Raw genomic sequence first — 13,301 nt, 5'->3', positions numbered from 1 at the left:
AGAAGAAATTTGAACTCCAAGTAGTTTAAAGGTGGAAACTCTGCTAATTAGATGTCCTGTAATATCAGGACATCTAATTGGCAGAGTTTCCACCTTTAAACTACTTGGAGTTCAAATTTCTTCTGATCTGTCGTGGGGCGCACACATTAAGTACATGATTTCGAAGGTGCGTCCTAGAATCCACTATCTCTGTGTTGCTAAAAACGCGGGTCTCCCATGTGATGTTTTAATGAAAATATATTTGACATTTATACGGCCAGTTCTTGAGTACGCTAGTCCAGTATGGGGTGGACTACCAAAAGGTCTCTCTGATGAGTTGGAAAGGGTCCAAAAACGTTGCTGTCGGATAATAGGTGTTCCAACTTCTTCTCTCCCATCACTGAGTGAGAGGCGTGATGAGGCCACTATACGTACTTTTACAAAACTACTCAAGGACAGCTCATCACCACTGCATTGTTTCCTGTCTGTGGCTCCAACACCTATTTACCTACTACGGCAGCGTAGAGAACTTATTGTGCCCAGGAGTAAATCAAAAAGACATGAAATTTATTTTATTCCACGTGCTCTTAAACTGTTTTATAAATAACTTGCAGGTTCTGCTTGTATGAAGCCTGATGTATTTCAGGTTTTTGTATGCATCTGTTTTACCCCTCCTGTTTGTTTCTTCTATTTTTTTTTTTTTTTTTTACTTTTTAATTAGGTATATACGGTTGTCTTGAGTATGTGTTCTGTTTGATACATTTCAGGGTTTTGTCCTTCAATATCCTGCCTTGTCAAACTCTTAAATAAACTATAACTATCTTCTGCTTCAAGGTTTGATGTGTTGAGTGTTCAGATGCTCTTCTGCTTCAAGGTTTGATGTGTGAGTGTTCAGAGATGCTCTTCTGCTTCAAGGTTTGATGTGTTGTGTGTTCAGAGATGCTCTTCTGCTTCAAGGTTTGATGTGTGAGTGTTCAGAGATGCTCTTCTTCTTCAAGATTTGATGTGTTGAGTGTTCAGAGATACTCTTCTGCTTCAAGGTTTTATGTGTTGTGTGTTCAGAGATGCTCTTCTGCTTCAAGGTTTGACGTGTTGTGTGTTCAGAGATGCTCTTCTGCTCCAAGGTTTGATGTGTTGAGTGTTCAGAGATGCTCTTCTGCTTCAAGGTTTGATGTGTTGTGTGTTCAGAGAGGCTCTTCTGCTTCAAGGTTTGATGTGTTGAGTGTTCAGAGATGCTCTTCTGCTTCAAGGTTTGATGTGTTGAGTGTTCAGAGATGCTCTTCTGCTTCAAGGTTTGATGTGTTGAGTGTTCAGAGATGCTCTTCTGCTCCAAGGTTTGATGTGTTGAGTGTTCAGAGATGCTCTTCTGCTTCAAGGTTTGATGTGTTGAGTGTTCAGAGATGCTCTTTTGCTTCAAGGTTTGATGTGTTGAGTGTTCAGAGATGCTCTTCTGCTTCAAGGTTTGATGTGTTGTGTGTTCAGAGATGCTCTTCTGCTTCAAGGTTTGATGTGTGAGTGTTCAGAGATGCTCTTCTTCTTCAAGATTTGATGTGTTGAGTGTTCAGAGATACTCTTCTGCTTCAAGGTTTTATGTGTTGTGTGTTCAGAGATGCTCTTCTGCTTCAAGGTTTGACGTGTTGTGTGTTCAGAGATGCTCTTCTGCTCCAAGGTTTGATGTGTTGAGTGTTCAGAGATGCTCTTCTGCTTCAAGGTTTGATGTGTTGTGTGTTCAGAGAGGCTCTTCTGCTTCAAGGTTTGATGTGTTGAGTGTTCAGAGATGCTCTTCTGCTTCAAGGTTTGATGTGTTGAGTGTTCAGAGATGCTCTTCTGCTTCAAGGTTTGATGTGTTGAGTGTTCAGAGATGCTCTTCTGCTCCAAGGTTTGATGTGTTGAGTGTTCAGAGATGCTCTTCTGCTTCAAGGTTTGATGTGTTGAGTGTTCAGAGATGCTCTTTTGCTTCAAGGTTTGATGTGTTGAGTGTTCAGAGATGCTCTTCTGCTTCAAGGTTTGACGCGTTGAGTGTTCAGAGATGCTCTTCTGCTTCAAGGTTTTATGTGTTGTGTGTTCAGAGATGCTCTTCTGCTTCAAGGTTTGACGTGTTGTGTGATCAGAGATGCTCTTCTGCTATAACCAGTCCAAGCAGGACATTATCCTCTGACCCCTGGCATCAAGAAGGCATTTTCTCCCTCAGAAATGATGCTCACTGGATTTTTTGGATCATTCTCTGTAAACTCTAGAGATGGTTGTGTGTGAAAATCCCAGCAGATCAGCAGTTTCTGAAATACTCAGACTAACAACCATGCCACGTTCAACGTCATTTAAATAACCTTTCTTCCCCATTCTGTTGTCCAGTTTGAACTTCAGCAGATTGTCTTGAACATGTCTAAATGCCTAAATGCATTGAGTTGGTCATGTGATTGGAGGTCATGTGATTGGCTGATTAGATGTTTTACGATAATGAGCAGTTGAACAGGTGGACCTAATTATATGGCCGATGAGTGTAATTCATACCTGTCAAGTATCCCGTTTTGGCCGGGAAAGTCCCGTATTTAACCCTTCTTTCCCGCCGTCCTCCCGTATTAGTATTTTCCCGTAAATCTCCCGTATTTTAACCTGCGCTATTAAAAAATAATAATGGCCCGGGTGGATAAAAAAAACAAAAAACATTTCCAATCTGAGCTCTGTCACTATCCACGCGATAACTGCTAACTGCAGTAGCCTACTACAGGTACTGTGTAGGCTACACCTACAGGTACTGTAGGTGGCAGTTGTCGCGAGGTTAGTGTGTGAGGTCAGATGATGAGTGACAACGCGAAAAAAAAAAAACTTTCGGAGTAGGATGGTGGACACTACGACCGAGACGGAAGGTACTCCTGCCACAAAACCAAAACGCTCATGTAAATACCGCGATCAATGGGACAGCGAATTTACTTTTCTGAAGAGGAGCAGGGTAGGGGACAGTCACGCGTTTTGTAACTGCGACTTTAGCATCTTAAAACCTGTTAACCGTTGCCAGTGCGCCGACGCACTGAAGCGTTTTTTTTTTGTTTGTTTAAATACTTCAAAGTTACTATCAGATTTAATGTTATTACCTTGACAAACTATACATCATTAAGATATAACACTCAAGTTTCAGTATTTGACCACTATTGTATTCTCAGAAACTTTGAAGATGTTTCATACAAAATACATTTCTAATAACTTTACAAAACTTTGTAGCTATTAATAACTATTTTTTCATTATGACAATAATTAATTCTACATTTACAAAAAACTGCCAAGTTTCAGCTTTCAAATGAGATCATACTTGTGATTTTAGTGCAAAGTGTTTATGAACTATTGGCTGTCTGTTTCAGTTTGGGTATGCCATTTCTGAGGATTTTTCAAAAGTGGGGTTGTAGCCTAACAGGTTAAAGAATGCAAAGTCTGCAACAAATTTGAACAATAACTCACTAAAAGAGTAAAGAAAAGTTATGTGACATGTAAATAAAAAATGTAAAAGGAAAGCAATATGAAATTAAAAGAATGTGTGGAATGAAAATAAAATGTAAATGAGACAAGCAATGTTAAATGAACAGAAAATATGCAAATAAGCCTTTAAAATAAATGCTCTTCATATATACCCTTTTGTGTTTTCATTTAAGCTATAACACTTGTCTGAAAATGTAAGGGATAACGTTACTGGAGCTTGGTTGGGGTGGTGGGACTGCTCGCGGTGGGCGCCGGAAAATTTCTCTTATTTTCAAATCCAAAACTTGACAGGTATGGTGTAATTGTGTTCACTCTTTCCACAAGTGAAGAGGATAGCCAATCATTACTGAGTTCTTAAATCTACAGCAGGAAAGTTTTTATTCAAAAAACTGTGAACATATATATTACAAAATAGCATATCATCTCATATCTTATTGCTTAAATATCTCACCTGACCAATCCACAGCTCTTGGCTTCATCAGCGTGCATCTTCCTTGCAGTGAAAGCCAACTCATTCACTAGACTGAAAGACAGTGGGAGCAAACTTTACTATGAATTGCATAAAAACAGGGCACTGCTACTGGATCTACAACACGCTTTAAAGGGGTCAGCGGATGCAAAATTCATTTTTATATGGTGTTTGCATATAAATGTGTCTTTGCAGTGTGTGGACACAACCACCATACAATGAAAAAATCCATTCACTCCTTTTTTTTAATCCTCAAAAAGTCTAAACACTCAATAATGAAGCCGTTTGGATTTTCTGAGGAATGTGATGTCATAATGCTTATGGTCTGCCCACGACCACTACTGTCCCGTATTAGCATATTTACACCCTTAGCCATTTGTATACTGTCCACCAAGGCAGCACTTTTTGTGTCTTGTGTCGACAAGCCCCATGGAAGAGAGGGGTGGGGTCAGCAGTTGCTCATTATCATTTAAAGAGACATACAGCAAACAGGTCACTGAATAGAGCTGTTTTTGAGGAGGTAAAAGATTGTTGTTTTACACAACATTTTGAGGAATTTTAACCAAAGTATTTTACAAACTTTACATGAAGACCCTAAAGAATCATACCAACTTGTGAAAAATGGGCATCCAATGACCCCTTTAAGATCAAGCTAGTACCTTCGACTTCCAATCACTCTGGGGAGACGTTGCAATGTCCCGACATCAGCTGCCAAGCCAATGTCAACCTCCTGAACAGGAAAGGGTGATCAATTGAGGCATTTAAATTGAAATCTCTGCAAATCTAAGTTTATTCTAAAATGGCATTAAATGGTCAGTTAAAATCACAATGACAATCTAATGAGACTGCCCACACCTTGACCTGAAACCAGGCATCCTGCGTACACAGTCGTATATCACATGCTGTGATCAAGTCCACTCCTGTAAAAGAAGACACAATGAAATAGTAACATTTATATATGGTTACGAAGAATCGTTTTCTATCTGGTGAAGCAACACACTTCTAGTGGAGAAACTAACTTCACTAGTACAAAGTTGTTCAAGTTGCAAAGTTGTTTTGCATATGTAACTGTTCTCATAAACAATGATGGTGCCTTGGACAAAGACACTGCATGCTAAATTTCAAGTCAATCTTGAAATTGGATCAATAATTCCATAGTTAAAGACATTTTAATGTCTGTCATAATTATAGCAAGCTATAATAACTACAGTAGTAATAATAAACAAAAAATACAATAGGTACAAATACTGATTTCTTTAACATCAAATAATACTAAAGAGGAAATCTGTTCTATAATGAATTTGATATATATATATATATATATATATATATATTCACAATAAAGTATAGAATGTTGTGGAAATTTCTTAACAGAGGGAAACTAACCTCCTCCTATACAAGCACCATGAACGGCCACAATCACTGGCTTTGGACACTGTACACAAAGAAACACAAGAGACATGATGAAACATGATTTGTGCATTGAGATAAAGTAGTTAGTTAGTTGCCATTGAATGTTATAGCCAAATATTAATGTTCATCTAAAAATACTGCAATCCTCTATCACTTTCATGTCATGCTTTTCGCCATAGTTCTCAAATATGCATAAAGAACTAACCTTCATTTTTGTATGAACTTTTGAGTATATTTCCCATATTACCTTTATCCCATTTATGGTATACAATACATATATTATCATATACAAAATATGGACAAAAGTACTGGGACACCAGACCATTACTCAGTTGTTTTGTGATTGTTGCGGATAAAAATCCTTGATTATGCAGCCCGTTTTCTTAAAAAATGCGATGGAATATGCAGGATATTTATGCAATTTTATGCGATGAAATTGCGGGAACTTGCAAAAATTACGGGAACTTGCAAACTCTGCGGGAAAAAAGTGATTCCCCAACACCCTGTTCTAACTAGGCTACTACCTTAATGTAAAGAGTAATTTCTTATTGCTTCCTATGATAAGCAAGCATACTACATCACAGAAAGTGCTGGAACAGTTCTCATCTTGTTTTATTTCAGACTTAAATAAAACCATCAAACTTACAAAACATTGATGAGTCAAACAAGTTCTGTAGCTTTACAAAAGGAATATGCTACAACTTCTGTAAAAATGAATAAATAAAATATAAAAAAATAAAGTGTGCTCCTGTTTTACAGCTTTTCGATGATGTTCACGTCGTGTAATTACATCACTTCATAACGTTCCCATGGTAACAGGGGGAAATGGCTGCTCTTGTGTGAAGCAAACGCAACATTTTTCAACTTTCTGCTAAGATATATGTGACTTTTTTGCAACGAAAATGCGGGGATTATGAAATCATGCAAGACCCGCATATTTTGCGCGGAAATCGGCAATTTATGCGGCGAAAGTGCGCCGTATTTGAAAAAATGCAGCCCCCGCATAAATATGCGAAATCTCTGTTCCAGTTCATCCCAAAGGTGTTCAATGGTATTGAGGTCAGGACTCTGTGCAGGCCAGTCAAGTTCCTCCACACCCAACTCATCCAACCATGTCTTTATTTGCCCTGCTTTGTGCTCAGGGGCTCAGTCATGCATTGTCCACAATGTCTTGGTATGCTGAAGCATTAAGATTTCCCTACACTGGAAGTAAGGGGCCAAGCCCAACCCCTGAAAAACAGCCCCACACCATAATCCCCCCTCCACCAAACTTTACACTTGGCACATCCATCAAACCCAGACTCATCCATGAGATTGCCAGACAGAGAAGCGTGATTTGTCACTCCACAGAACACGTTATCACAGCTACAGCGTCCAGTGGCGGCGTGCTTTATAAATCACTGCATCTGACGCTTTGCATTGCACTTGGTGACGTAAGGCTTGGATGCAGCTGCTCAGCCATGGAAACCCACTCCGTGAAGCTCTACACACTGTTCTTGTGCTAAAATTAATGCCAGTGGAAGTTTGCATCTCTTCAGCTGTGGAGCATTGGCGATTTTAACACACAATGCGCCTTTGACTTTACGTGGTTTTCTGCTTCATGGAGTTGCTGCTGTTCCTAAAAACTTCCACTTTCCAAAAATAGCACTTACAGTACATTGGACCAAGGAATATCAAAAATTTCACAAACTGACTAATTGCAAAGGTGGCGTCCTATCACAGTACCACTAGACCCATTTTTCACAAAAGTTTGTAAATGCACACTGCATGGCTAAGTGCTTCATTTTATACACCTGTGGCAATGGGTCTGATTAAAACACCTGAATTCAAGAATTAAAAGGTGTGTCCCAATACTAATTTCCATATAGTGTATCTATTGAGATGTTTTCACAGTAAATGAATGTTTTAAAATAGAAACCTTTTCAATAACAGTGAAGGTCTCTTGGTATTTAGCTATGGTGCGGCGCAAGTTCCATGAGATCCTGGCGGTGTCATCTCCTTCAGGCTGCAGGATATCACTGGCCATGCCCATGAGGTCAATACCTGCACACAGATCATTACTATTTTTTCAGATTTTGCACGTTCAACTTGTAAACACTGACTCGGTACTTCCTTTACGTCAAGCGTGACCTTTTCAACGTAATTGCGTATTACGTGACGTCACGAGCGCGCATCACAGAACAGAGCAAGGCGAGCATTTGTGCTTATAAAACTTAAACTTTTTTATTTATTTTTGAAATGACCGATCGTTTCGCTAGATAAGACCCTTCTTCATCGTCTGGTATCGTTTAAAGCCCTTTGAAGCTGCACTGAAACTGTCATTTAGACCTTGAACCGTTTGGGGCACATAGAAGTCCATTATATGGAGAAAATTCCTGGAATGTTTTCATCAAAAACCTTAATTTCTTTTCGACTGAAGAAAGAAAGACATGGACATCTTGGATGACATGGGGGTGAGTAAATTATCAGCACAAGTTTTTTTAAAAGTGAACTAATCCTTTAAGTAACTTTACCTAGCTGGAGAAATCAGGTTACATCTACTGACAGTTATGCTTCAGTAAAAACTTGTTTTTTCAGGTTGGTTGAACTTAGTTATCATCAGTAATCGTAAATCGTTTATTTAATTTCAACAAAACCAGTTATTGTAGATGTTACCACATGAAGTAGTTTCTAAAGTTGAACTGACTCAAAAAAAAAAAGTAGTGTAATTGTAGTGTAGTGTAGTGTAGTGTAGTGTAATGTAGTGTAATTGTTGATAGCTTTACCCGAAGTGAAGAGCTTTCCAGCGCCTGAGAAAACCACGACACGACACTCTGAGTCTTCAGCTATCTGATTGAAGCAGTCAATCATTTCACTGCAGGTACAACAAAAATACACACACTAATTCAGTCATGATGTGATAACTGAGATCACTGTGCACTTCAATTCCAGTCTCACACTGCCATTCACATAAGGACATTTTAAGAGAGCATAGAAATGACATAAAATGGGCACTTTTATGTCTTTCTTTCTATCATGAATGATGAGATATACTTTGTAAATATTTTATTAAATGTTATTAAACTGAAATGAATCAACATTGAGCTGACTTGACTTGAATAATGTCACACACTATTGTCTTTTTTGCAGCAGATTCTGTCATATTGCTCTGTATTACTGTATTTTATAAAGCACTATATAAATAAAGATGACTTGAATAAAATATTACTATTCATGTCACTCTACACTCGTAAAATGTTTGTTTACAAAGCCTTTACAGGAAATCTTAAAGGAAATGAAATGAATTATTGATATGGATAGTGTGTAATATGGACATGAAGTCGTACAGCCAGAATGCCTTGTTCATTGCATTGCGTTTCTCCGGGCGGCAGATCTCGACGTGAGTGACGGTGTCCACTGGCCGGCTGACTGACAGGGTTGTGAAGGGGGGGGTGGGCCCTCCTGATGAAGACATTCCTCTAACAGCGTTCAGGAAAGGTACGATCAGACGCCGTTCTAATCACAAAACACAGAAAAAAATCATTCTGAGGACACAGTTGTTTGAAAATAATCTGAATAACTGGTGAGGAATACATATATACAGTGTATATAGCAGTTTCTCTGGATTTACTATTTATATGTACACTACCGTTTAAAATTTTGGGGTCGGTTTTTAATGTTTTTAAAAGAAATCTCTTCTGCTCAGCAATGCTGCATTTATTTGATTAAAAATACAAAACAAACCCAGTAATATTGTGAAATATTATTACAATGTAAAACAGCTGTTTTCATAGTACAGTGTCATTTATTCCTGTGATCAAAGCTGAATTTTCAGCATCATTACTCCAGTCTTCAGTGTCACATGATCCTTCAGAAATCAGTATAATATGATGATTTGATGCTCAAGAAACATTTATGATTATTATCACAGTTGAAAACAGTTGTGCTGCTTCATATTTTTGTGTAAACTGTGATTCATTTTTTTCAGGATTCTTTGAAAGTTCAAGAGAAAAGCATTTAATTAAAAAAGAAATATTTTGCATTATTCTAAATGTCTTTACTGTCACTTTTGATCAATTTAATGCGTCCTTTCTGAAGAAAAGTATTAATTTCTTTATAAAAAAAATCGTATTGACCCCAAACTTTTGAACGGTAGTGTACGTGTTTGAGTAAAATTAAACTTTTTGTTGTTTTACATAAACTATCAACAATATTTCTTCCAAATTTCAAGTAAATCGTTTAAATTGTCATTTACAGGATTTATTTTGATCTTCCCAATTCCAGCCTTACTGAAGAACCTCCAGATCATCACTGATCTTCCACCAAATGGACTAACCATCTCTGTCTAACCATTAGATGACCAGGTGTTGGACAAAGCTGAAAACAGGACTCATCTCAGAAGATCAGAATCAGGCGTGAATCAAGCCTGATTCGACAAGGTTGTCCTGGAAGAAAACTTGCTTCCTTCTGCTCTTACAATGGTCCGAGGATTGTTTTTTTCCAGCAGGACAATGATCCAATCCAGCCAGGCCAATCTCCAGACCTGAACCCATTGGTCATTTTGGTCATTTCTATAATCACTGTAAATCTGCTTTGAAACAATCCATTCTGTTAAAAGCGCTTTATAAATGAAGGTGACGTGACTTGACATTGAAACCTCTGAATGTGATCAAGAGGAAGAGCTGAGCTGCTTGAACTTTTTCACCAGGAATGGCGTAAAGTCGCCCAACAGCAAACTGGTAAAAACATGCCAAGACGCATGAAAGCTGTGATGGGAAATCATGGTTATTCCACCAAATATTGAGTTCTGAGCTCTTCCTAAGTTAAAGCATTAGCATCGTGTTATTTAAAAATTAATATAAACTTGTTTTCTTTGCATTATTTGAGGTCTGAAAACATGTCATCTTTTTTCATTATTTTAACCAGTTGTCATTTTCTTCAAATATATGTTCTAAATGACAATATTTTTATTTGAAATTTGGAAGAAATGTAATCAGTAGTTTATAGAATATATCAAAAATTGTTCATTTAACTCAAACACACATATATATATATACATACATACACACGCACACACATATATATACACATATATATACATACACATTAGTGCTGTCAAATCGATTAATCATTTCTAACATAAGTTTATTTATATAATATATGCATGTATATATTATATTTATATATATTATATGTGTGTGTGTGCGTGTCTTTGTGTATATATATATATATATATATATATATGCATACACAGTCATGTGAAAAAGAAAGTACACCCTTTAAAATGTTATGGTTTTACTTATCAGAACATAATAATAATTTAGTCTTCATCCCGTCTTAAAATTAGGTTAATACATACTCAGATGAACAACAACATATGACATATTATACCGTGTCATTACTTATTTAACAAAAATGAAGCCAAAAAGGAAAAGCCAATGGGTGACGAACTAAGTTCACCCTATAATTCAATTGCTTGTAGAGCCAGTTTTAGCAGCAATAAGTTGAAGGAATCGTAGTCTGTATGACAGTATCTGTCTCTCACATTGTTCTCGAGGAATTTTGGCCCGCTCTTCTTTATAACGTTGCGTCAGTTCATTGAGGTTTGCAGACATTTGTTTATGCACAGCTCTCTTAAGGTCCCGCTGCAACATTTCAGTCGGGTTGAGCTCTGGGCTTTGACTGGGCCGGAGCAACACCTTGATTCTTTTCTTGTTCAGCCATTTGCTGGTGTGCTTGAGATCATTGTCCTGTTGAATGACCCAATTTCAGCCAAGCTTTAGCTGTCGGACCGATGCCCTCACATTTGACTCTAGAAAACACAGAAGAGTTCAGGGTCGACTCAATGACTGCAAGGTTTCCAGTTGGTCCTGTGTCTGCAAAAACAGCCAAATCATCACCCCTCCACCAGCGTGATGGACAGTTGGTATGAGGGGTTTCTGCTGATATGCTGTGCTTGGTTTTCACCTAAAGTTGTGCTGTGCATTATGGCCAAACATCTCCACTTTGGTCTCATCTGTCTGAAAGACATTATTCAACTGTGCAAAACTAAGCCAGGCTGCCATGCTGTTTTTAGAGAGAAGAAGCCTTCTCCTGGCAACATGCCACACTTGTCCAGTCTTTTTCTAATTGTACTGCCATGAACTTTAACATTTAACATGTTAACTGAGGCCTGTAGAGTCTGAGATGTAGTCCTTGGGTGTTTTGTGATTTCTCTGAGCATTGCACAGTATGCCCTTGGAGTGAATCTGCTGGGACGTCCATTCCTGGGAAGGTTAGCAACTGTCTTCAATGTTTTCCACTTGAGAATAATCTTCCTCACTGTAGAGTAATGGACTTCAAATTGTTTGTAAATGGCCATTTTGGTCTAATTTTTTATTAAATAAATAATCGCACAGTGCAATATGTCATTTGCTGTTGTTCATCTGAGGTTCTATTTACCTAATTGTAAAACGTGCCAAGGACCAGATGATTTTTTTTTTATCATGTCCTGAGATATAAAACCATATAATGCAATAGGAATAGGGTGTCCTTTCTTTTTCACATGACTGTATATATAATAAATCAAGAGAAACCAATAATTTTGCAGTGGTCTTTTTGCTGTACATGGTGAAATACCTAATCATCATTCATTTCAATGGATATTAAAATAACTAACCAAGTACAATCTGCAAACAAATGATACTAAACTGCTTCTAAGAATTAATTTAGCCATTTTTGCAACCACTGGTTCCAGCTAACTTGTAAACTTTATGGAGTTTGTTCCAATAAAGTTCACACATGTGTGTTTTAAATTCTAGCACTTTAAATTACAATCACATTATATTGGCATTTAAATAAAGGCATTTTAGGCAAAAAGGGGTGAGGAGTTGAGCCCATAATACATCCCTGATCTGACGAAATATTCTATTTATGTTTAAGGTAACATATACAATGTTTAATTTGTTAACATTAGGTAATATGATCTAAAAACAAACAATACTTTTTTACAGCATTTATTAATCTAGGTTAATGCTAATTCCACATACTCTCTCCTAATACATTTTAATGCATTAAGAAAGAAAATAAGATAGTATATTACCCACATGAAATATGTTTACAAAGTTTTAATACATTTTATTTCAAGTTAAATGTTAACAAATTATCCCAAATATATATAGTATTTTGTTTTGGTTAAAAATGGCGTGTGTTACCTTTCTTTAAAATATATTCCAGTTGGTTCGATAGGTTATGTAAAAACAAAATGCATGCTTTATGTGTCCAAATAGAATGTTTCCATTTATACATTTTTATATTATTAATTTATACAAATGTTGCAGCTGGCAATAACAGCTGCATGCTATACCTTTTCAAATCTTTATTTACCCATTCAATATATTTAATTATTCACTCAAAGAGAGAATAACATATTATTGAGTGTGTGACCTTTCACCCAGTTAACAGAACTCTGTAATGACACCTTCACCTACATTCAGTCACAGTTACAAAATTTCATCTTGATTAAAATTATCTAACGTTAGAGTTCGATACTTGTAGCATTTCTACAAACGGTAAATGTGGTTAATGTGAGTATTCATAGCAAATGCAGTTAACGTTAAATGATCAAACTGAGTGACTTACTTCTGAACGCAGAACTGAACACGAAAGCCATTGATGCCCTTTGACCAGTAACGTTATATTCACAATCACAGAGCAGAGCTGTTTATGCAGAATAGCACTGCAGATATGTGGGCTTTATCTGTTTAACTGGAGGAAAACAATAAGTTACTCGTCACAACAGAACGAAAACACGGATAATATCCGTCTCTGTCTTTAAGTAGAGTTGTTTTATTCTGCAACTTTTTTTGTTTAGGACGTCGTCATGTTTTTCCTCTAACGTACAGCGGTTTATGTTGTGAGAAATATCTATGGTGAGAAATCGAGTCCCCTTTCTTCTTCTTCTTCTTCTTCTTCTTCTTCTTCTTCTTCTTCTTCTTCTTCTTCTTCTTCT

The 13,301-nt window shown here is 37.1% G+C and overlaps 1 protein-coding gene across 2 annotated transcripts in view; it reads right to left on the bottom strand.

Annotated features, from left to right (window-relative positions):
- Positions 1–13,301, bottom strand: part of ech1 (enoyl CoA hydratase 1, peroxisomal) — a 20,517-nt gene extending 7,216 nt beyond the window's left edge. Inside the window, exons 1-9 of one of the 2 annotated variants that reach the window (XM_077207610.1) lie at positions 13,193–13,278; positions 12,932–13,057; positions 8,659–8,827; positions 8,098–8,186; positions 7,251–7,375; positions 5,306–5,354; positions 4,775–4,839; positions 4,579–4,649; positions 3,902–3,973 (exon numbers count right to left, since the gene is read on the bottom strand). In XM_077207610.1, the coding sequence (XP_077063725.1) occupies positions 3,902–3,973; positions 4,579–4,649; positions 4,775–4,839; positions 5,306–5,354; positions 7,251–7,375; positions 8,098–8,186; positions 8,659–8,827; positions 12,932–12,962 (671 nt within the window). In that variant the 5' untranslated portion in view covers positions 12,963–13,057; positions 13,193–13,278. Of the gene's footprint in view, positions 1–3,901; positions 3,974–4,578; positions 4,650–4,774; positions 4,840–5,305; positions 5,355–7,250; positions 7,376–8,097; positions 8,187–8,658; positions 8,828–12,931 lie in introns of both variants that reach the window. The other variant, XM_077207609.1, reaches the window with a different exon arrangement.

Source organism: Siphateles boraxobius, unplaced genomic scaffold, assembly GCF_051911475.1.
Source record: "Siphateles boraxobius isolate OS27281-9 unplaced genomic scaffold, OSU_SipBor_1 6, whole genome shotgun sequence".
Lineage (NCBI taxonomy): Eukaryota > Metazoa > Chordata > Actinopteri > Cypriniformes > Leuciscidae > Siphateles > Siphateles boraxobius.
Note: the sequence above shows the minus strand (reverse complement) of the source record. Positions and strands in the feature narration are given on the sequence as shown.